Raw genomic sequence first — 25,782 nt, 5'->3', positions numbered from 1 at the left:
CCTTCTTCAAGATTTAACCACAACATGACATTTTTGTTAAAGCATAAGTGGGCAGCTATCACACCACCTGCCTGTGTCTGGCAGTATTTCAAAAAAGAGGATGGTTTAGTCTGGGTAAAGATGGCATTGGATCATGATGATTATGTTTGAAAAACAGTGCCCACACTGTCCTATGGGCCGATTGAAAGTATGCAGTATTTAGATGTGTAAGAGTACATGTGAAGGTAGATTGTGTAACTCATCTGTCCCATGAAAGCTCCCTGGTGAACATTTAGTCTAAAATCATTTAAATAGTTAAAATGTCTCCATTTAAATGGTCAACACTTATAAGAACCTATATCTGCGACATCAAAAATGAAGTTTTAAGAGTTTCCACCCTCAGCAGCCTGATGCCTAATTTTCTTTTTGTATAATTTTATCTTACAAGAACCTAAAGTCACAGTTTCCTAAATCATCTAAAAGTCTTGATCTATCACATTTATTTTGTCTCTTAAGTTTATCTTTGTTTATCCTCCTTATTGCCTTGAGACAATCCATAACACCATCTTTTCCTTAACCTTTTATGTTCATGTGATTAGTCTCACACTGTACCATCATCTCTTCTAGGACATGGCGGAGTGAACCAGCTTGGAGGAGTGTTTGTAAATGGTCGGCCCCTCCCAGATGTGGTCCGACAACGAATTGTAGAACTTGCCCACCAAGGGGTTCGGCCCTGTGACATCTCCCGCCAGCTACGAGTCAGCCATGGATGTGTCAGCAAGATACTGGGCAGGTAATACATGACGTGAATATCAGACTGTGAGTAATGCTCTAAGGGTTAATAAAGTGTCAACATCCTGGTCAGACACATACGTATTTTGACACCATCTCTCTAAAAGTGTGCGAATGTTAACCAACTGAAACCACAATCATATTAGGTCTACATATTTGGTGCAGGTTTAGTTTTATTTGAAGAGAGGTGAATTGTCAAAAGATGCTCCTGTAAGGTCACACTGACTCATTTAACATCCATTCTGCTATTTCCTCAGTTGCCTAAACATGCACAAGCTGCATTTTCAGTGAACTTCCTTCATTTTGTCCTGCTCCTTATTTCTCTATCTCTTGTTTCTCTCATTCTGTTCTCTACCTTACCTGTTCTTTGCCTTTTCACCTTCCCCCTATATTTCTCATCTGACCCATCTCAATATTTCTGTCTCTACTCACCCCCTTTTTTCTCTTCTGACTGTCTGTCTCTCTCCCTCTTTTCAAAGCTAAATTCAAGAGTAAATCCCTGCTCGTTCCGTCCCCCACAGAAGAAAGGGGTACAAAAGGGAAAAGATTCATCACTTTTTGGAATTAGCATCAAAATGAAAGTGGCACCATATTTCAGCACCCCCCCCCCTCCCAAAAAAAAAAAAAAAAGACAGAGAGGGAGACGGAGAATGGAAGAAAGACAAGAACAAGAAACACAATCAAAAGGGAAAAGGCATGTTAAAAAAAGAAGAAGTGAGGAAAAAGAAAAAACCTATGAGAGACAGAGAGACCATTTGTGGGGACGGAGGGGAAGGATTAGCTACAGCGACCCTCAGCTATATCAAAAAATGTGTTGCTCATTGTTCTCCCTTGCCTCTCTTTCTCCCTCTCTCTCTCTCTCTCTCCCCTGTCCTGGCCGTTCAACTCACTGAAGCGTTACCGTGAGGGGGGGAGGAGGAGAGGGGATCGAGGGATGGAAGGAGGGAGGGTTGTTTTATCCTCTCCTCTCTGTCTCTGTGGTGCCAGCAGAACAAAAACACCAACTCAACCACCCTGTTTGTGTGTGTGTGTGTGTGTGTGTGTGTGTAAAGTATGTGTGTGTGTGAGTGTGTAAGGTGCGTGCATTGGCTCATCGTTGTGCGGATATCAATAACCACTGTCGTTTATTCACCAATGATTCAGCTGTGAATAATTTAAATAGTTTTCCATTTGAAAATAGATTGTTTTTCCTTTAGCTGTGTTTATGTGAAACTGAAAAGTCGCAACACACACACTTATGCATAACGAGCGCACATGCACACACAAAAAGAAAGACAAGGAAACATGCGTTTACAGGAACACACATCTTCACAGAGGGGATTACTCTACCATACAGAGGTGGAGAGAGAGAGAGAGAGAGAGAGAGAGGGAGAGAGAAAGAGAGAGAGAGAGGAGAGCAGCAGGTTTAAGACTGACTGACAGCTTGCATCCACACACAGCATCCCCCCTTTTCTGCAAGCTGTGTAGCACATTTGCTGTCCTCCCACCCCCTGCCCCCCCACGCCCCTTGTGCATGCAAATACATTCATGAAATAGCCATGGTGGACACGAAACGCCTGAATCTGTGAATCTGTGTGTGTTTATATCAGTGCCACTCTCCTCTTACCTCTGTGCCACAATTTGAAATTACTATAAACAAGAGCATTTCAGAGTGCTCACATTTACTTTTTTGACTTTACAATTATATATCTTTATCTACATCAACTTCTAGTGACTACAGTATTTAATTTATAAGAGGTGGTCCATCCCAGACTAACACCAAGCTCTGCACTGGAAGTATCAAAAAAACAGTCCAACTAAGAAGACTGTATATACACCTACACATGACTCACAGTAATAACTGACATACAGTTGCAGAAAAAATTATTAGACCATCACAAGTAATCAAAACTACGGTTATGCAATCAAATACTAACTCCTGTGTGTATTATGTGAGTAAAACAGACAGAAAAGAAAGCATGGAATGGCTAAAAGACTGGTTTTGTCAGTACAGTGCTACTGCTATTGATGTAAGAAGTTAAGTGATTTTGGTTATTATCAAGAGAACATGGAAAATGGCTAGATATCAGCTCTGAAATTAAACTCTTGTGAGCTATTTTTGTTGTTATCATTATATTTGTCCAAACAAATGTACCTTTAGTTGTATCAGGCATTAAAATGAACAAGAAACTGAAGAAATCAAGGGGTGGTCTAATCATTTTTTCCGCAACTGTAAATGGGCATAAGTACATAGATGATACGACTCATTACTTCCACTAGCCAATACATCCTAGAATCAAAACATGTAGGATGTAGAGGTTCCAGAATTGATCAGATTTATGAAGGTTGTAGGTTATTAAAGGGAAGACAGCTGAAATCTGTGAAATCCACATCAACTGTGGGGACACAAGGAGAGGACAACTGTAAAAAAATAAAGAATTTGTAGCACCTACTGAAAGAATTAACAGAGAATTCATATACCTGAAGTGAAGTGAGGTTTTAACTGCAGTGTAATTAAGACCCATAAAGGTCAGGGTCCTGTTTTGCAGCTGTGGAAAAAGTCGCTGGATCTGCTCCAAAATGTAATGAGTTTGTGTGTGGCTCATGCACTATCCTTCAAGTACATTTTATTTTGTAATCCTGCTGACAGACAGACAAATAAGCAAAAAGACAAGGTTGATTACATTATATCCTTTGCAGATGTCATCAGTAAGTTAAATGAAGTGAAATGAAATGAAATGAAATGAAACAAGCTGGCATCACCCTACTGTCACTTCAAGATCAAGTGGACACAGAGGAGCTCTAGTGGCAGCAATGGAGCATGTGGTTAATATCTCTTTCAACGATAATGCACTCTTCCTGTGTTGCCTCTTGTGAGCAACCTTGACACCTTTCATACTTTGATTGGCAGGTACTATGAAACGGGCAGTATCCGCCCCGGGGTGATCGGGGGATCCAAACCAAAGGTTGCTACACCCAAAGTGGTCGACAAGATTGCCGATTACAAACGCCAAAACCCCACCATGTTTGCCTGGGAGATCCGGGACAGGCTCCTGGCAGAGAGAGTGTGCGACAATGACAGTGTCCCCAGCGTCAGCTCCATCAACAGGTATGACATTTTGGGTAATCTACACAAGTGTTCGAGCATGAACTGATAGCAACAGGTACTGAATGTAGGAAGAGTTCAGAGCAATATAATGTAGCATGTGTTATGTGTGTGTGTCCGGGAGAGGAAAAGAGAATAGCAAAGAGGCCCCAGTCTCCATATGTATGAAGTGGCTGCAGCTCAGTGGTTCAACACGATAGTACAATGACAACCCTTTCCCCAGAGCATAGAGGCAGAGAGAAGGAGGGATAGTGAAATAAGAGAGAGGAAGAGGGAGCAAAAGAGGCAGACAAAAGGAAAGGAAGGTGTGCTTGAGCAAGGAAAGGAATAAGCACAAAATGAAAGGAAAGAAAGCGTAAGGAAAGGAATCGAAAGGAAAGGAAAAGAGAGAACAGGGGAGGAAAAGGGGAGGAGAGGAAAAGAAAGGAAAGGAAAGAGGAAGAAAAGGCTTGCATGAGCAGCCAAGCAGGAAGTGTGAGGCCCCTCTGCCATGTCAGCCTGCCTCAGCCACTTCTCACACACACACACACACACACACACACACGCACACAATTTTGCTCCCACGATGGTCATGTTCTCTATGTCACTCAGAATCCACTCTCTCTCTTTGTCTCACACACACACACACACACACACACTAATATATATCTCCTCTGTCGTCCTACAGGATCATTCGGACTAAGGTTCAGCAACAACCTGGCCAAACGGGCTCAGTCTCGGCTCACAACTTAGGTAGGTCGCCGCTGCAAAGCCTGCTCCGAACTGTCAAAGTCAATTTTACAGCACTACCATGTTTGTGTGAAACTCTGTGGAGAACCCTGTGTGCTTTATTTAGATCCTTGAAATGTCCTCAAACACTGGACCTTCACTTAGAAAATGCTGCATCACTCAAACTCAGTTCATTAAAATGTAGGTTCTCAGCTTAAATAACTGTATTTTAGACATTTTATTAATGAGCAAGATATCTATGCAATTAAATGCTAAGACAACAAGCATATTCAGCCGGGAAATGGGTAACTGTATAGTAAAAATGTACCAGCTTGTTTTATCATACTACAACATATAGCCTGAGGATAGTATCCTGATGTAAGAGCTCAGATTGCAACATCAGTGTTTTCATCCTACATATTACTGTTTTTGAATAAACTTACAACAACAGTCAAATATTGGCAGGCCAAAAAACAAATGTGACATCTCAATGGGACCCAAACTAGAAAACAAATTTACTGAATATCTTCAATTTTTGTGGACCCTTTCTTGGTCAAAGCAAGTTGCTACAGCTCAACTGTAATAAATTATGTTGCTACCTAATCCTCATTCATGACAAGCTGGCCAGTCGAGGAAAAATGTTAGAATATCAATCACAATCTAGTCACTGTCTGACACAAAAACCAAATATTCCTTCTATTTTCAATTATCATCATATTTTCATGTCCAGGGCATTAAAAGAGGCAGTGAGACACAGCATCTGAGCATTTGAGTAGACCAGTATACAAAGAAATAACACTCTAGTCACTCACTACTTTAATAAGGAAAGTTAGTATCATGCATTATACTTGCCACTTTGTGACCTGATAAAATGGGTCTGAAACCACTTCTGGATCCAGACCCTAAGTTTGGGAAAGGTGGACTTGCACATTCACAATAATACAACAAAAACTCTGTAGCTTTTATACATGAATACATTAAAACTTAAATACAAAAAATGTCTTTCCTAATGGAGAATTTGACCCAGTTTAGACATATGAAGTAAAACTAAATATTTTTAACTGAGTATTGAAAGGTCAAGATTTATACCAAAGGGTGGATAAACAACAAAGATAAAGTGGGAAAATGACCTAGTGTATCCAAACTGTTTTTGGAAATATATTGTGCTTAACCAAATTACCACAGCCAAGTGACAAAAAAGGCTTAGGCTTATTATTTTCTCCTTTTTTGACTTGAAATTTGTAACTGTAAGTTGACAGAATAGACTAGCACTTAAAATCTCACGTGTTTAAATACCAAGTTAAAGTGTCATCATGTGCAAAGATATTAAGTTCCACATTATTACACATCTCAGCTGGTAATTTCTTGTTAAAAATGTAAAGTAAAACAATATATTGATTAAAGCCATTTTGTTATAAATATTTCACCTCAGTAAATATGAGTTTCTCTCTCTCTTTTTCTCTCCCGGCAGTGGATTGTGTTTCAGTATCTCTCATATCTTCATAATCACACATTGTCTATTAATCTAAATTAATTTCACACACACTGCTCCTTGACTCCTGCCTTTTACACATATTTAGCAGACACACACACACATAGACTCCTACACACCTAGATGCACCTAGACACACACACACACACACACACACACACCTACACACATGCACGCTTACAGATTACACAGATAAATGGCTTCTACTCCCAGGCGGAAAATTGAACATTTGGATTTGCTGAATAAAAGCGTTACGTTCAGATAAAAAAAAAGAGTGAAAAGAAAGAGAAAGGAAAATCAGATAATTGAAGTGCTAAATCAAGTGATGGGAAAAGGAAGGATATGCATTCATTATACTCTCCTTGTCGTTAGCGGTGGAGTAATGGCTGGAAGGGACCTTGATCCTTTGGTTTGTCTGTTTTTTTTATTCCTTTTTGGTCTTGTCTTTCTGTGTTTGGGGGGTCTGCTGGGAGAGAGGATTAGGATGTCTGTCTCCACACCTTTCTGTCCCTCCTGGGATACCATACTGTCACTCAGCCCTACGTCCGCTTACAGGGGCACAGATAAGGGACCAAGGAGCGAGTGACTGTAGGTTTGTGTGTGTACGTATTTGTGTGTGTGTGTCAGGAGGTTTCAGGATGTGTGTGTGCCTCACTGAAGCAGTGACAAGTATGTCGCTGTGTCGCCCAGCGAGGAACTTGTCTCCTCCAGGGGGAAGATTAGAGGGAGAGACAACGAGCAGCGAAAAACAGACAGACGTCTGTCCTTTGTGTCTTTTTTTAAGCCTCAATTTTGTCTGTATAGCAAGAGTAAAGTTTCATAAGATTAAAGTGAATCTATGCAGAGATTAGGGAGAGAAAAATAAGGATTAAAAATTAAGGATTTGTGTATGTTTGGTTGTGGAGGCGTCAAAAATAACACAATCAAGAGATGGGATTATACAAAAAAAAAGCACAAAACAAATTGTTGTGATTCAAATCAAACTATTTATGATATTATGGTGCAATTTGTTTCATCCACTGATTAAGGCTTATGTGCTTTTTATATGTAATCATGGGACTCAACATCAGACATACAGAAACCTGATATTTGTCTTTTTAAATAGTCCTGGTTGCCCATGCTCTGCTGTGTGTTTCTACTAAAGCTTTCTATGAAGATTTTAAATTATGACATTTGTGTGCCAGTTTCCCAGAGATGCTTCTGTGATGCTGCCAGTATTGGTCTATGTAAAGTTTCTGTGATGTGCACATCTTATCACAGTTTATTCCAACCAGTATTTAAGATGCTTTTGATTTAAAAACAGCATATAAAGGTAGTGAACATTTATTTGATGCAAGATCTAAAGTACCAAAGTAATGACTCGCTATATATTGTTCAGAGGAAATAACTTACATTTCTAAAAATTCACCTATAAAAAATAGTTGATAGCACTATACAATAGTACTTTTAGTTTGTTTTAATCAGGGATGCACTGATCTGATACTAGTTTCTAATCATCTATTGGTTACAATGGGTTTAATCCATTGGTTGATCTAATCAACCAGGTGCTGGTATATGATTATTTAAAAAATAATTAATTAACCCCATGTTTGTTAAATTGTGTTTTACAAAATTAGAAAGCAGTACTTAAAGTCAAATTTGATGTTGCTTTACACATAAAGAATGAGCCCAGTCTAATCTACACACTGAGGCATAAATACAGTTATCAGTACTCCATATCTGAAAAGGCTGAATCACTGCATCACTGCTTTATTCTTTGAACTTTACTCCTATTTGATCAAATGGGTAATGAACACTCTGTATCCCTAGTGTCCATTTACTTATTTGCCTGTTTTTACTTCATTGTATCATTCATACTTGTTTGTGTTTTCATGGTCTGTCTGCAGCAACGTCCGTGGCCGCCACACAGGTCTCAGCAGTGACCAGTGACTCAGCAGGGTCCTCGTACTCCATCAGTGGAATTCTGGGTATCAGCTCAGCTGCTGATGTGGGAAAGAGGAAAAGGGACGAAGGTGAGCAAGAGAACACGTCAACTCCACTTGCTATATTGTCATGTTTGTGTGTGCTGGAATTACCTCATACACACAACTAAATACATGACACATATAAACATGGTATATGATGATGGACAGCCTCAGGGCCCCCCCTTTCTCCTCCAGCATGGAAAGCCCAGATGGAAAGTAACCAGTACATGAGGATCAATGACAGATGTGTATGTGTATGTGTGCAATGTGGGAATTCTAAACCAAACATCTTCATCCAGAAACCCCTTTTTGTTTACTCACAGTACTTCATTGGAGAGCTACCTGAGAAGTCAGTTTATGCATGCACTATTGATCCTATACGCTGTCATACTGGATCAATGTTGCTTGCATGTTAATAGAAGTATGAGCCTGTGTATGCGCACATGGGAATGTTCTGGTAGGAATCTGTACATATGTGTGAGTGTGTATGTGGCAGTGTCAGTAGCATTAAAAAGCCATCACACAGACAGTCTCCTACGGTAAATGAGACAGGACCAGATGTCGGAGCAAGGAGGGGGGGTGACAGTACGCCACTGGGGGCTCTCCAGCTCTTACCTGCTCTCTAGCACACACACAAACACACACAAACACAGCCAACACATGGATATGATGTTCTTTTCCCATTGCTGATGAATTTCCAAAACATTCCTGAAAAATCCAGGTTGAATCCCATGAGCGATCTGATCTCAAAGACTGTGAACCCAGGTCAGTCAGACACATAAACAACAAAAGGTTTGTACTTGACACATCAACTTTAAAGTGCACATACATTGTTAGAAAATTTAGAGTTCGCTCACATGAGGTATCAGTATTATTCATTCAAGGATTTTCCCATCATTCCCCCTGGCTGCCTAGTCCTGAATCAGATCATAGCACTTCACAGAAACTGCTTGAATTTAATTAAGACCATTTCACAGCAAACATTTAGACTTGTCACAGCCTATGATTTACTGTCATATAATGTACTAATGTACTATTTGTGTAAATAATAGGGCATTTGCATTTATATATGTCAGTTCTGGGGGTATTGTGCATGCTGGCTCACTAACATGGCTTCCTGGTGGAGTTAAATTAAATGGAGCCATCATTCATGTTATTAATTACACCTGTGCTTTTCCTGCTATGACAAGTGAAAATGCCTGCGGTTAAAAAAGATCTGTGAGGGGTTTACCTTTGTTAGCAACCATATTTCTTTGACATGGATAATATGAATCATGTCTAATTACATGAATGTACCCCAAACTATTATGTCTGATGTCTGTGTCTGTGTGGCAAAGGCCCCGTGGTTGAATGTGCAGTTCAAGTGTAAGCTCTGTAATTTAATTAGCAGTGTTATTATTTGACTTTGTTCTCCATGTGCATGATGTGTTCCTACATGTGTGGTCTGTCTGCTGTTTCACTGTGACCGGCCTTGTGTTTCATGATTCATATCAAAAACATTGTCTCACTTTACATTTCAGTGAGGCATTTAGAAAGCGTCACTGGAGCATTGTGCTGGCCCGCGTCACACTGCTTGTGTGTTTTATCTGCAGTGTTTCTGTGGCAGAGGTCCGTGTGGTTGGCTCTGTGGTCTAATTAACAGCATTGCTAATCACAGCTTCCATTAGAGCAGCCCCCACTGGATAATGACACACACACACAGCAAGGGGCGACAGGGGGAACAGCATGCACTGACATGGACAGACACAGACGTACACATACACATACACACAATAATGCAAGCTCCTCACACGTTCACTCCCATATGCTTGTCTGTAACAACATTTGTACACACTGAGAAGGAAAAAGACATAAACATACAGGAGGCCAACAATCACATGACCATATCTTGTTGAATTTGCTCATATTTCTTACCTGACCTTCATTTAAAGCTCAAAAAAAATCTTTAAAGGCATGCACTTCATTTCAGTGTCGAATATATACACATAAAATGATTAGTAAGAACAGCAAACAGAGCACAGCTAACAGGCGCAGTCGATAGCTTGTTATTAATGTATGTTTGTACTATGAGGGAATGTAAAGTTTTCTTAAATTTTGAAATTATTTGTGGGATTTTGAGCACAATCACTTTAATGTGCCAAATAATGATTACAGTTCAATAAGGAAGCAATGCACGACTTAATGTTACCAATAATTGTTTTCTTGTATCACTTTACACTTAAGTATACTTAATATACAGTACTGGCATAGTTATAATTAACCGCATGTTCAAATCTCAGTCTGCCTCTATGTGAACCATGCTATTTAACTGATGTGTAAAAGAGTAATCTGAGTTTACAGTTTAATAGAATGGCCTTGTGTCTTCATCATATTGGTGAATTTCATTTTAAACCACAAAATTTCACACCAAAACATGTCAATAACTTTTTCTGACCAAACTCCGGGACTGTCTTCCTAAAAAAAAAAATCTTTAACATTTAACATACAGGATACTACCGACTTTAGAGTACCTGGCTGGACATCATGACGCGTTACTTCCGTGACGTCTGCTCAAAGAGTAGCTGATAAACTCGCTCGTTGCCAGTTGCCCCGTCAAGTTCACGCTGAATTTTTTCGTCGGCCACCAAGGACAGAAATGTCTGAATCTCCTCAACTGACCAGTGTAGTTTTGCGGGCTGTCATCATGTGGATTTACATACCGAGATATTTACTGTAAACTTCCGCAACTGTTTCATTAAAAATGGCGGGTCACTGGATATTGATGACGCAATGACGCAGAGACAACTCTCTGACCAATCAGTGATCTGCAATGTTTATACGTCACGTTTTAGTATCGTTTCCGTCGATTTGGAACCTCGGCGAAGTAGACACCAAAAACCTACAGGGTGTCCCATAAGTCTCCATACATAGGAGACATAATACATTCCATACATATATGGTTCTAACATGTATTTCTTTATATTTCTTCTTTATACAGGGTGGGGAAGCAAAATTTACAATGAACATTTAGTTGTTTTTTCTCAGCAGGCACTACGTCAATTGTTTTGAAACCAAACATATATTGATGTCATAATCATACCTAACACTATTATCCATACCTCTTCAGAAACTTTTGCCCATATGAGTAATCAGGAAAGCAAACGTCAAAGAGTGTGTGATTTGCTGAATGCACTCGTCACACCAAAGGAGATTTCAAAAATAGTTGGAGTGTCCATAAAGACTGTTTATAATGTAAAGAAGAGAATGACTATGAGCAAAACTATTACGAGAAAGTCTGGAAGATACTATTAAAGAAGAATGGGAGAAGTTGTCACCCGAATATTTGAGGAACACTTGCGCAAGTTTCAGGAAGCGTGTGAAGGCAGTTATTGAGAAAGAAGGAGGACACATAGAATAAAAACATTTTCTATTATGTAAATTTTCTTGTGGCAAATAAATTCTCATGACTTTCAATAAATTGGTCATACACTGTCTTTCAATCCCTGCCTGAAAAAATTGTAAATTTTGCTTCCCCACCCTGTAGTTCTTCAGCAGACACGCATTGAAATGTGTTCCCGACAAAATGGCAGTCATATAGAGCATATTATATAAATAACTAGAAGCACTCGGAGAGCGCAGACCTCCGCCAAGGCTGATCAGTGCCCCCCCCCCACGCCAAGGAGGTTATGTTTTTGCCAGGGTTTGTTTGTCTGTCTGTCCGTTAGTGTGCAACATAACTCAAAAAGTTATGGACAGATTTTGATGAAATTTTGTGGTCTGCGCCCCCCCCCTCCCCCCCGATCACCACCAAAATTTAATCATTTCTTCCTTATCCCATTTCCAACAAACCCTGAAAATTTCATCAAAATCTGTCCATAACTTTTTGAGTTATGTTGCACACTAACGGACAGACAAACAAACAAACAGACAGACAAACAAACCCTGGCAAAAACATAACCTCCCTGGCGGAAGTAAAAATGGTTTATGTCAAGAAACATTTATTTTTCCTATGCATGGAGACTTATGGGACACCCTGTTGTATCAGATTCCAGGTCCTTTTTGCCGCGTTTCCACTACATGGTACCGGCTCGACCTGACTCGGCTCGGCCTTTCTGCGTTTCCATTATGAAAAAGGACCCGGAACCTGGTACCCGGTACTAGTTTTTTGGTATATTTTTCCCCCAACATATTTATTTATCTAATGTTGTATAAAATTAGATTTTTGGTATCACCTCCGCCGAGGTTCCAAGTGTTACTAAACCGTGACGTATAAACACTGCAGACCACTGATTGGTCAGACAGTTTTCTCTGTGACCGCCGTTTTGCAAAAAACAGATGCGGAAGTGGACAGTAAATATAACGGTACATTAATCCACATGATAACAGCCCAAAACTACACCATGGTCGGTCGAGGAGATTCAGTCTTTGGTGGCCGACGTAAAAATTCAGACGAGACAACACGCAACGAGCGAGTTTTCAGCAACTCTCTGAGCAGACGACATGGAAATAACGCGCCACATCGTTATGACGTCCAGGTACTGTAAAGTCAGTAGCATCCTGTTATGGAAACGGTCTCCAGGAATACCGAGACGAGTCGAGCTGGTTGCACGTAGTGGAAACGCGGTCTATGTCTGCATATGTTCTGGACAAAACACCTCAAATAAACTAAGACCAGAAAGTGTTCTGACTTAGATATTTTTATTAAATATTATCTGACTTAAATTCAAGCTTGTGCATCCACAGTGCACACACTTGAAATATTTATTTTTTACTTCTTCATTATATCATACATCCTCTATGTGTTTGTCAGACAATGAACGTGTGCAGAAACCTTTTAATTCTGCTGTAACTTATAAACATGGCAGCTGTCCAAGGGATGAGAACACATGAAGGCGGGATCAGTAACATATGTGTGTATGCGTTTCTGGGTGTGTATTCAGGACCTTGTGGGGGTAAAGCCCAGTGGTGACCTGTGCCCCCAGCCAAAGCGAGGGGAAGTGTTTGGGGGGGTGACTGGGGGTAGAATGTAGATGAATGGGAGTGAATGGAGGAACTTGACTTTTGGGGCCAAAGGGGGACTATTGTATCTTAACCTATTATCCTGCTCATGGAGAATAGATATGTTTGTGTGTGTGTGTGTGTGTGTGTGTGTGTGTGTGTGTGTGTGTGTGTGTGTGTGTGCAACATGGAGCACCAGGACAGGTGGGCTAATTAGAGAACAGTTTTCTATCCTTGAGTATCCTCTTGTTAAATTTGTGGGTTAAGAGACACTCTCCTTTGCACAGAGATGAAATAGTGTCTGTTGTATTTACCCAGAATGCTATGTTGACCTCTCACCCCCTTGTGCATCCACTGTGACATGCAGCAGCTTACAAGATAAAAGACGGTGGGGGCAAGAGATGGAGAGGTGGAGTGAGGAGGATGGAGGAGTAGAGGGTGGAGAGCTATGCCCTTCACCCTGAGGTCCTGCCTTTGCCTCCCGTCCACTAAAACTTTGATCTCTCGAGTTGAGAAGTGGCACAGACACACACAGACAAACTGGCATGCACAGGTCATGACTGTGAGGTCAGACGCACAACCTTGGTATGATAATCTACTTCTATGTCAAGTGCAAAAAAGATAACATGCACATGGAGACACACAACATCCATAAGCCTTCACTTGTCAGTTGACAATCAATTGACAATGTAACAAACTGCAAGAGCCAATTTATGCACAATCCTGAACATTTTTACTAATATTCTATAATACTATACAGTTTGTCATATTATCTTGAGTGGGTAAACCAGCCATGTGGAAGAGGTAGACAGATTATTGAGAATAAATTACGTGTGTTTACTGATTTCTCAATCCTGATTGGTCCACAAATTTCTGTTATTTGACAGCAGATCCTTGCTATGAATACAAGACAGTGCAAAATCTAATTGACTATTTCATTTAGTGGATGCATTTAATTCTCAAATCAATCAAATCATTTTTATATCAATGATTTTTGTCAGGTCTTTTTATTTATCAAGCTAGCCATGTAATAAGAAGGATAATGTATAGAGAGATGGTCATTATTGAGAAAAAAAACTCAACAGTGATCCATGTCTTCATAAAGACTAGCCTGCTTTTCTTTTGCCATGAGACAAACCGATATAGACTGTTTCAGGTATAGGTTTCAATTGTGGAAGCTCGACTAAAGCCAGTTTGTTGTTTGTGACAACAGAGATTCTGTTTGTCAAATCACCCGTGGTTAGTGTTAGAATGTCAGATTGTGTGTTTTTCACAGTATTTATAGGCAGTAGCTCCCTTATTACCACAAAAAGCAGTGTTTGTTTGTTTGTTTGGTGTAATGCTGTCTCCATAGTCTGTGTTTTGTCTGCTTGTTAGAGATGTCATAATCACCTCTTAACTCCAGAACTTCACAGGAAACAGACTGGAAAAAGTTATTTTGTTTGTTTCTGACAATTTCATCAAAAGCATAAATGCAGCTCTAGTCAGAAACTTTATCCTATCCTCATATTTTCAGATGCAACAAATGCTGTCCAGCTACAAAAAGCTCGAAGTATGAACAGCAGTGCAGACAGTTGTTCCCATTAAAATGATACACGGTCTTGTCTCATTGCACTGGCATGAACTGGCAAGGTCTCAGTACACTGTGAATCAGAGTTTTCAGGTTGTCTAATCACAAAAGTTTTGTCTGAGCTGGACTTTACATTTACACTTAAAATACATGCTTATGGTTGATTTGATCCTCTCAGCTGTAAAACAGACAGGATATGTGATCGTCTTTGTTAATAGATTCAATTGTCAATCTAGTGTACAATTAAGTGCCATTATGAGAACAGTACAAACATCTATTGGGGAAGTGAGCCTTCAGTTTTGCTGCCCCCTCTGTCTGGAACACTCTTCAATCTGAGCTGAAAATACCAGAACTCATCTCATTACAAGCTTTTCATGCCATTTTACTGACTAGACAGCGAGAATCCTTTGGACAGTCCCTGTGTTTTTAAATTGTTTGCTGACCTCGACCAGATCTTGCACTTAAAACAATTGCTGGTGACCTAAACTACATTGCACTTCAAAAATTTTGTGAAACTCTTGTTATTATTTGGTTTTATTATTAGATTATTGCCCGGTATTTTTAAAAGTTTACTGTTATCACCAATCTTTTAACCTGTTTTTTCATTATGGTATGGTGTGTGCTGCTTGACCTCTTGGCCAGGTCGCCCTTATAAAAGAGATCTTGACCTCAATGGGATTTTATGCGGTTAAATAAAGCTTAAATAAAATGTAAAAAAGCAAGTAATATGAAAAATAAGTTTGAAAGTCGAAAGTTTCCGTAATGCTTGAAATGCAAATTGATTTGGTGACCTAAATAAAATCTCCTGGCCCTCACCTGTGGGTCACAAGCCAGTCTTTGGGAATTGATGCACTAAAACACATGAACGGATGATAACCACTTTAACTCTCAAGGTATTTGGATTTAATAATTCAGCTGTGCCTTGGTTGCTGAAAAAATAGCAAAGGTGATGGGAAGGCAGTGATGAAGAGAGAGAAAGGAGAAGGAAGAAGAAGAGAGTGAGTGAGTGAGTGAGAGGGTAAAAGAGCAAAAGAGAGACAGAGAAGGCGGAAGAGAGAGAAAAAAGGCAGAAAGGAGAGAACAATAAGGGGTCATTGTTTGTTTTGTTCTGCTCTGAAAAAGAGGGAAGAGAAGCGCTTCCCTTCTGAGACTGACTCACAGAGATAGAGGCAGCTGTGAGTGAGTGTGTGTGTGTGTGTGTAAGTGTGAGTGTGTATCCGACAGTGAATAGGATTTAACCCGTCACGGCAATGAGTTTCTTTACCCATCCATGGATACAATGAGACCAGCCGGATATCAAGCTACCCACCCACCTACCCACCCACAGCACTCACACACACATACATACACACACACACACACACACAAACACACACACATACACATTCATACAGATGAATGGACAATATTGATTATCATAAGTAAAAGCTTTGTTCTTACCACACTGGATTCTGTTGTCGCTTTCTTCTTCTGGTCTTTTTGTGGGTGCTCTGTTGTGATAGGCTTGGGTCGGTATTTCAGGTTGTATACGTGTGTGTGTGTGTAGGTGTGTGTGTGTGTGTGACAGAGAGACAGCAGAAAGCAATAAGCTGGCTGAAATGGTGCCATCAGAGCTACATGATTGATCAATTGAATTCCATCATGGGGACTGGCCAGTGGGATTAAATGGGTCGCAGTGGGTTACCAGGCTAAAGCATCATACTGGCTTTATCTCCCCCCCTGATTGGTCTGTCACCAGAGACCTGGACCATACACTCACTGCTCCTAGCATCTGTATATGTGTGTGTAGGTGAAAACGAGAGATTATGATCAAGAAGAAGTGAGTTTGTAAGAGAGTGAGAGAAAGAGGTTTTGTGTACTGAAAAGGCATGGCAAGGATTTGAGTTACATTAAGCAAGATACTGTCTGTCGAAACAAAAAAAAAAAAACAACAAAAAAAGCTCTTTTTTGGTTAAGTGTCAGTTGTGCGACATTTTCTGAAACTCAGTGTTTGATACACAGATAATGAAAGACCATCCATGAACCAGGTTAATGCACTTAGCAGTGGTTTTGGCAGTACATTAAAGTTTAGTTTATATTATATCTTACAATAGTTAGATAAAGATTTGTAATTAGTGAACGATGACGTTGTAGGAAGCTTTTGCGACCCATTTAATCCCTCTGGCCAGTCCCCATGATGGAATTCAACTGATTCTGAGCTGAACAACGGAAAAGTATGTCTCACAAAACATTTCCTGCTCCTCCACAGTTTTTCAAAGCTTTTGTATATACTTTGTGGCATTTCATTGCCCGTTTTCCTTCTAATTTGGTATTTCTGTTTGCTTTATCTGTTGAACATTACACATAAGCAGGTATTCACAATACTATGTGTTTCTTTTGCACTTATTCACAATAAACTTTTATAAATACTTTCTGCTTCTTGCAAATGTAAAAACAGTTTTTTTGCAACATGTTGAGCTTCCACTTCTTTCTTTCTTTCTTTCTTTCTTTCTTTCTTTCTTTCTTTCTTTCTTTCTTTCTTTCTCTCTGTCTGTCTGTCTGCCTGTCTTTCTTTCTTTCTACATCACTCTTGTTTTTTCTGTAGCTCTCCAGTCTGGCACAAATGAATCTGTATTTTCAGTCCAGATGGAAAAAAAAAAAAAAAAAAAAAAAAAAAAAAAAAAAAAATATATATATATATATATATATATATATATATATATATATTTGAAGCCCCTTCCCCCCGCTCCACCTGTCTGTCATATCACTCCCCCTGATGCCTAACTCACACATATATACACACACATGTACCAAACACACAGTGACCCCCAGGACTAAAATAGGCTCTCAGGAGAGGTTCGGACCGATGAATTGGCTCTATGGCGGAGGATTTTCACCCTCATCCCCTTTTTCTCTTTATCTTTCTCTTTCGTTCTCTCTTTTCTAATCATTTGTGGGCCACGACTCTTCAGAGTTCTTATAATTGTCTCGTTCAGTCCCTCAGCCTTGCAATAACTTCAGGATACGAGAGCTCACAGTCTAATACTGATACCATAGCAATATATATTTGTGTGTCTGTGTGTGTATGGGTGATACAACTAGAGGGACAGAGTGTCTATATGTGAGAGGCGAGAGTGTACTTTTAGGAGATCAAGACAGCGTATGCTAGGTAATGGATTGCATTAGTATGGCATTTTCTCCACAATCGCTGGAGTAACTTAGTCCTAAATCATTCCATTGCTGTTTGCTGAGTCTGTACTTAGCTCTAACTTTTTGCTTTACACTCACTCACACCTGACTCACAAACACCTCATCTTCCTTTTTAAACTTTTTCTTTTTTTACTCTTTAGTTCTTTCATTAAACATTGTCTCCCAATGTTTCCTCTAATATTTGTTCTCTCTTTACTACATAGGTCTGCAGGAGTCACCACTGGCCAATGGGCATGGCCACAGTGGGCGGGACTTCCTCAGGAAGCAGATGAGAGGGGAGCTGTTCTCACCGCAGCAGATCGAGGTATTGGACCGCCTGTTTGACAGACAGCCATCCTGTCCAATCCAATCCAGCTCTGACCTCTATGTGAGCCCAGACTCTGGCAAGGTAAGGGCGTAGCACCGTGCAGGCTCTGGGCTGAGGCTGAGTTTGGGATCAGAGGAAGGGATATGGAAAAAACCTAACTGAGACAGACACCACATAGCCCCACCTTTTCGGTCACTCATTTTTGTCTTTATGTTCTGAGGTGTCAGATTTTTTTTTTAGTTTACAGTCTAGTTGTATGGCTTCAATGTCACTCCATTATACTGTGTCTGAGGGGTAGGTTTGACTCTTTAAAATAACCCACAAACAAAAATCAATCCATCATGAAAATTAGCTTGAAACATATGCTAAAATAGTTCAATGAAAACAAACCACAGATATATATTAGTAAAATGCTTTTGTTTTAAACTTTACTTTAAAAAAAAAAACAGGCTTTACTGTATTCATTAGGTGTGGGAATCACAGACTCACTCATATGATTCAATCATGATGATTTTACAATGCAGTCATTCTACTTGATATATTGCAAAAATAATAATATTTGATAGTACACAGTGTCTGTGCAACTCAAGCAGAAAAAATACTCCCAAAATGCATGACTTCTGTATGAACTGAAACATAACAATGTACAAAAAGTGCGGTAAAATTGTTAGCCGAGAGGCTCTTTCACACAGACTGTAGTCTGAAGTGACTCTGGTACATTGGAAAATGCTAGCACAATATTATAAATAAATAAATAAACATGTATACATATATATATATATATATATATATATATATATATATATATATATATATATATATATATATATATATAGATATATAGATAGATAGATAGATAGATAGATAGATACACACACACACATACATATATACATATATACACACACACACACACACACACAATGTTATCCTGTTGCCTGCATAAATAAGAGAATAAGATTGAGTGACCCAAAATGGTGACTAAATAGCCCATGACACCATGCCAAGGAATAATCGAAGAGGGAGGCACTCATTTCTGTGCAAAGCTTTTAGTTATAGTTGTATGTCAATATATCTTACAATCCTGAGCTTATAGGGGCAGAAGTTTCATTAAAATTACTGACATACAGCAACCGATAAAAGCAGAGCTTTGCAAACTGTCTGCCATATTTGCAACCTTAGCAGTACTGTTCGTTGCAGATGCAGTTCTTTGTCTTACTGTTGGATAAAATGCTTGTCTCTGCTTTTACTGTAGCTAAAAGCCTGCCCTGCCTGCTATGCCTTGCCATGCCATGCCAGTCATGATAAATGAGTAAGACTGCATAATAAAGCTTCAGTTTAAGTATTCATTTTCATTCATTCACTTAACTCTAAACACAAACATCTTCTATTAGTTGAAATTATTTGATATTGGTTACTCATAGTAATTGAAGAATGGCAGCGTCAGTCCATGTTTTTTCTGTCAGCCTGACTGCTGAGAGTCAGGACTGGCCTATTGATGTTCCTATAATCGAGACACACTGCAGGGGTTAATGAGCATATTGACCTGGCTCTCATTATGACCTCACTTCCTGCTGCTCAGAGACATCAGTGGAGCTGTCTGCATGCTGATGCATCTTGGGAATCTGCTGCATATGTGTGTGTTGTTTGCATGTCAGTGAGAAAGAGACAGTAAGATGAGAAAAGAAGAGCGAGGATGGGTGTGTCTTTCTGTCTTAATATTGCATCTAAATTGACCTCCCGCCCTTTTTGCTTCCCGGCAGTGAGTTAATGTAAATCTGAGTGGAATGGACAGGTGTAAGAACTACGCTGAATAACAAAGCGAAGGTAGACTAGCATTTGTATTCCCTTTATCTTTTCTCAGATGTCTTCTAATCTACAGCCCACTAGTCAATATTAAAGAAATATTTTGGCAATGACTCAAAATGACACTCCTGGTTACAAAACCTTTAAACATATTCCTGCTTCTGTTTTATTTATCCAGTCAAATTCAAGGGCAAGAGGACAAACGCATTAGTGGAGTCTAAGTATATGGAACCACAAATAGGTTGCAGCCTTAGACCTATAGGGCAGAGTTTGGCTTTTTAGCTCATTCACTTGTCTCTGACCGACATGGGGAGTGGAGTGGCACAGGGCGAGAGGTCGACAGGGACTGGTGGTAGTAGCTCTATAGACTGCGACTCAAGACTATAATACCCATGATTCATAGGTCAGTGTCGACTCTGAGCCCGGTCAAGCCACTGGGGTCAGGATCAGGGAGAGGGGCATTAAACTCTATGCGCCCTGAGGTCAAAATGGCTTTAGGAATGGCATTGTGATTATAAAGAGCTGCACGCACACGCATACACAGCCTCTCTTTTTCTCACACACACACACACACACACACACAAATATACATCACCATCAGTCCCTCTACCTCTGCTCGCTTCTCTCATCCTGTCTAGTCGATCACCCCGCCTCCCCCCTTTCCCAGCCTGCATTTCCCAGAGGGGATGATTGACAGTCATATCCTTAACACTGACACTCTGACAGCCCCAGCTCAGCCTCTTTGGTATGTGGGCTGATGTGTGTGTGTTTGTGTATACGTGTGTTTGTATGAGGCAGGGGTATTGGTCAAGGAGGGTCACACTGTGTTTTGAATGACATTCCTAAAAGATGCCTGATGCTGTGGATGCTGCTGTCATGGAGGTCACTTAAAGTGTGTGTTTGTTAGCAGTGACGGGAGGTTACTTAAAGCTGCAGGGCTTGAGAGGGTTTTAGCATCAGTGGGTAAAATTCCATAATTACCTTTCAGCATATTGCAATTCAAGTGATGAAAGAGGACATAAGAATTCTGTGGCTACTCCTTGCCTGTATTTTCAGGCTGGAGAAAGTGGACCCCATGGTGCAGATTTTGACTAAACTTAGCCGTTTTCAGACAGGAAGGGAGGTTTAATATGTGATGGACAGCTGTAATTACTGATCTCTGATCAGATTTGGTCAGACACAACCTGTGTGGTACTGCTGCTGTCTCTGTATGGAAACTCAAAACAGCATCAAGGCCATCTGTATTTAGTCTATTGAGGATAGAACTGCAGAATGAAGATGTGAATTCTCATATTCTGGTGTTTATTCCCTATGATTTCAGCTCCTGCAGCCTAAGGTAGCATTTCTGTTTACTTAAGTATCTTTTTTACTGAAACCTTTTTACTTTTACTCCCCATATTTTAACACAAATACCTGTACTTTCTACCCCCTTCCTCAGCGTTAATACACAACCTTCCCAGACCAATTTAAAACCAAATGCATTCAACATAGAAAAGATGAGCCTTTAGCGTATCCATTGGTGTATATCATGCATAACAAACATAACAAGCTGAAAATGATGTAAATGATGCAAGAAGATGAAAACAGCATGAAAGAGAGACTGGATTGTGGAGAAAAGGTATCCCAACATTTAAAGTTCTATAGCAGAAACTGAAAACTGTTTTGCACATTTGAGCAAAGTTGATGTTCATTATTTTCAGTGTAATGTTTTCTTCTTTAATTTGTAGTTACAACTTTTTTAGTCTTTGCATTATATGAGTATCAAGAGGCTAACTGAGGTTAGATTTGCAGAGAAAGAAACAGTAGAATTGTCCTCAAATGTCTTATTTTCTGATTCTCTGAATAAGCTTACACTTTTTTTTTTAACTTAAGTGTAGAATATATGCATGTATTTTGATCTCCTCCGTTTGTCAGCCAGAAGAGAGAGTGACTAAGAGTGATAATTGTTGTTTAAGTGTTCAGAGGCTCAATTTCATTTCAGTTGTTATTTCAAACTCCTCATTATCTCTTAGGTTTCTTGCCCTGAAACAAAAGCCTCATTCATTATTTCTTCTTTCTTCATCCCACTTGAAGAGATAAAACTAAAATTGCTCACGTTCTTCACAACCAAATCTTATTTTATCTGTCACCGGTAGTTATTCTTATATCCTGTTTGTCTCAGACCTTTTCTTAACAAGCCATCATTTTATCTCATCTTTCTGTTCCCCCTCTCCCTCTACTCTATTAAGCTCTGGTATTAATTTGTGTGTGCATGCTCACATGTGTGTCTGCATGTGCGCCTGTCGAAGAGAGTTCATTTGAATTTCCCTTCAATCACTTCACATTACCCAGGTGATAAATCAGCAGGGATGATGGCAACCCCACCCATCCATGCTGCCCTGGGTCCAAATGCCCATCGCGGTGCCAGTAACTGTGGTTAGAACAGAGTATAAAAAGAAAGACTGCTGTGATGTTCTGTCTTTTCCATTCAACCCATCTAAAAGAAATGAAAAGGATGTGACGTATGGCCAAGAGAAATGAAAGAATCAGGCTCTTGTAAGACACTCTTAATATGTTAATATTAGTTTTTTCATGGGATTTATTTACAACAAAAGTTGATCACAAGCATTATCCCTTAAATTCTCTGTCATAGTCTTGTAATCCCTCTTCAGCCCTCCGAGACTCTGTAAAGTCATTAATTACAGATGCAATGATTTTTAATTTCTACGATTTAATTCAATAAACTGATACTACATCAGACATATTAGCCATAATTTTTTAATTCAACATGTATTAACTCTTATAGTCTGTGCCGACAGTTGAGGTCCACTTGGCTCATCTGGAAATGAATATCCTCCTTGCTGCTGCCACTCTCAGTTTGAGCAGAGATGAATTCCTTCCCCACAATCCCTGTCTCAGTTTGTGGGCCTCTGAGGGAATTGTATTTGTTTATAGTCAAGCCTCTTTCCATCAGGAGTACACAAGACAATGCAAACAGAGGGAGAGAGATGGAGAAATCGGGAGCTATTCGAGAACGGAGAAAAAAGGAAATACTATTATGCAAATCTTGCAAGGCAACAGGGCATGTGTGTATTTGTGTGTGTGGTGTGTGTCAAGGACCGATTAGGGCTCATCTGTTATTGATGTGAGTTTTGGCCCAAACCATTACCTTTCCATATCTGAGTGAGTAGACCAATCTGCTGCTTGCAAGTGAAACGGGGGAAAAAAAACAACAAAAAAAAACAAAAACAAAAAACCCTGAGACAGTTTTTGTTTGGCTTTCTGCATAAAGCACTATGTAGGTTTGAAGCTCCTGCTCATTAATTGTACTAGCAACCTGTGTCTAGTTTTTGTTAAATACAAAGATTATTTTAAGCCCTTTGCAGATAACAATCCAGTGACTTGAACAGAAGTGTAAGAAAGCAAATTGCAAAGTGTGACTGCCATTCTTGCCATTCCTATATTCTCAGTTTCTGGTCAAATATAATAATCATTCCACTTTTTTAATCAAACAATCCTTGGTGTGTATTTGATTGAGCTTCCAGGACAGCCCTAACCCTAACCCTAACCCTAACCCTGAAAAGCCTACAAAAATGTGACAACAAAAATTATATTGCACTATATTTAGTAATATTTCAAATGTAACTATAATTTTTTTCCTCAGTCAAACCTGGTTTTATTCTTTAATCACTAAGACCTGGTGACAATGTCTATTGCACAACCTATTGAGGAATGGATTGATGGTTTGCAAAAATGTCCAGAAGCAATATTTTATGATGATGACTGCATTGGTTGGTGGGTCCACTGCAGTGGTCGTATTCAAATAAATCCTCTTTGTTTCTCAAAATGAGCTTTGAGTCTCATTAAATTCTTTTCTCTTGAGCTTTATACATGTATCCTCTTAAATTACCCATTTGTACCTTTATTTTCTTTCTTTCTTAAAGACAATACTTACCTTCTTCTGCCATTCTTTGACAAGAGATCTTGTCCTAAGTCCAGCGCCCCCTGTCACCTTTTCTGGTAACTGTCTATTCTACACCATTCAACCCCCACCACCACCACTACTACCACTACCAGCCCCCAAACCCCAACCCTTTCTTGGCCCAGCAGCTGCGTCCCCCATCATTGATGAGGGCTGATGGCGGTGTATGAGCGGTGGAATTGACAACATTTACGGGGGCGAATGAGAATGATCCATCTTCCTTAGCGGGCCTGTCACCCCACTGGCCAAACTTCATCATGCCCAATTACCACAGCAGACCCCTTCTACTCTGCTGCTGCTGCCTGGCCCCCATCTACATGGATACATGGACACATTAGACACCATTATAATAAGACAGAGAGCAGCCAAGGGAGGGAGGAGGGGCTGCTGGGATAGCATGTATGATTGGTTGTAAAAAAAAAAAAAAAAACTACAGGTGTGATGTGCGAGGTAAGAGAAGGGGGGTGTAGGAGAGAAGAGAGGGTTTAAAAATGTGTCTGAAGTCTAAAGAGGGAGCGAGAGAGATGTGTGTGTAGTGTACAGGGTAAGCTCTTATTTGGCAGGTCACAGTCCAGTGGTTGTGTTGTGTGTTGACGAGCACAGGGGTGTTTAAGAGGTCAGTGAGCACAAACACACGCCTACACTTAACGTCTCCACACACATACACACACAGATGCAGAGGTATTAAAAGGGTCAGTGCGAAACTCTCACCTCATCACCTAAAGGAAATTCTGATTGCTGTCATTAGTGTACACACACACACACACACACACACACACATACAGACTTTGGGTCAGCTGTAACACATACAGCTGGAAGGGAATTGTTTAATGCAAGAGAAAGGAGTTTGTGGATAACTTCAAGCGACATTAAGAAAAACTAAAAAAGACTTCAACCAGCAGCTGTGATATATTTTTTATTTGCCATTTGCAATTGTTCTACATAATAGAGTTTATGGATGACTTAAGGGGGTAATATATTCATACACTGAGAGGAATTTGGGATTTTTAAGGTATCGTGAGCCGGACACACACAGCTAATACCTCCTTCTTTGTTTAAAAGACATGTCAGCTTAAACCTCCCAATGCTGTTCAATAATGTCAAGCTTCACATACATAGTTGCATACCTGAGCAGCTACTAGACAAAGAAGTACTCCTTTAATGCCCGATTAAGGTGCTTACATCTCAACACTGAACAGCACATCTTCTTTTTTATAGGAGAAGATACACAACGCAGAAAACTCACTCAAGAGCGCACACATACTGACAGGCCATCATGTCAATTTCGACCCTGAAAACCTAATGCAGTTAAGCTATATATACTTGGTCATCATTGTCAGTGCCCTCACTCTACAGACACACATAGATAAGGATAGATGGCTGCCAGCTGTGTGTTGAGGTCACACACAGGTGAGGGAATAGTGACCATTATCCATCCATCTATCTGTGTTGTGGAAGACTGATTGAAGTGAATCCTTGCACATCATTCTTGTGTGTTCTTTTGCTTTTTGTGGCCTACCAGTGCTTATGGGCCCAGATAAAACCATTATTTCTATTTAAAAAATTGCAGAGCAGTTTACTGGTAAAATTATACCATCTGTACTAATAGCAACTACCATTTAACTTTGATTCTTTACAGTGAATATATACAGTGCCTGGCTTAAAAAAAAAAAAAAGCCAGACACAATATTCATTTTGACTGCCTTTAGCTTTGATTAGAGAACACATTCAACGTTGTATTTTTTATGTCATGCAATGTTTATGCAGTGTCACAATAAATGTCACAACTTTTATTTCCATCCAGAGAGTCGAGCCTCTGCCTAAAGTCTTCTCCAGCACATCCATTTGATTCTCAATGTGGTTCAGGTCCACAGTCCAATCTTTTCACCTTCAATCAAACTGACGGTTGTTTAAAAAATGAGGAACGACTCACTGCATCAGTTAGGGTTTAA

At 39.8% G+C, this 25,782-nt stretch overlaps 1 protein-coding gene across 2 annotated transcripts in view; it reads left to right on the top strand.

Annotated features, from left to right (window-relative positions):
- pax5 (paired box 5) overlaps positions 1–25,782 on the top strand; it is a 56,440-nt gene that overhangs the window by 14,212 nt on the left and 16,446 nt on the right. Inside the window, exons 2-6 of one of the 2 annotated variants that reach the window (XM_030148048.1) lie at positions 607–772; positions 3,662–3,859; positions 4,524–4,588; positions 7,943–8,068; positions 17,960–18,060. In XM_030148048.1, coding sequence (XP_030003908.1) covers positions 607–772; positions 3,662–3,859; positions 4,524–4,588; positions 7,943–8,068; positions 17,960–18,060 — 656 coding nt within the window. Of the gene's footprint in view, positions 1–606; positions 773–3,661; positions 3,860–4,523; positions 4,589–7,942; positions 8,069–17,959; positions 18,145–25,782 lie in introns of both variants that reach the window. The other variant, XM_030148043.1, reaches the window with a different exon arrangement.

The sequence above is a fragment of the Sphaeramia orbicularis genome, chromosome 1 (genome assembly GCF_902148855.1).
Source record: "Sphaeramia orbicularis chromosome 1, fSphaOr1.1, whole genome shotgun sequence".
Taxonomy (NCBI): domain Eukaryota; kingdom Metazoa; phylum Chordata; class Actinopteri; order Kurtiformes; family Apogonidae; genus Sphaeramia; species Sphaeramia orbicularis.
This window is presented reverse-complemented; position numbering and strand designations above follow the sequence as displayed.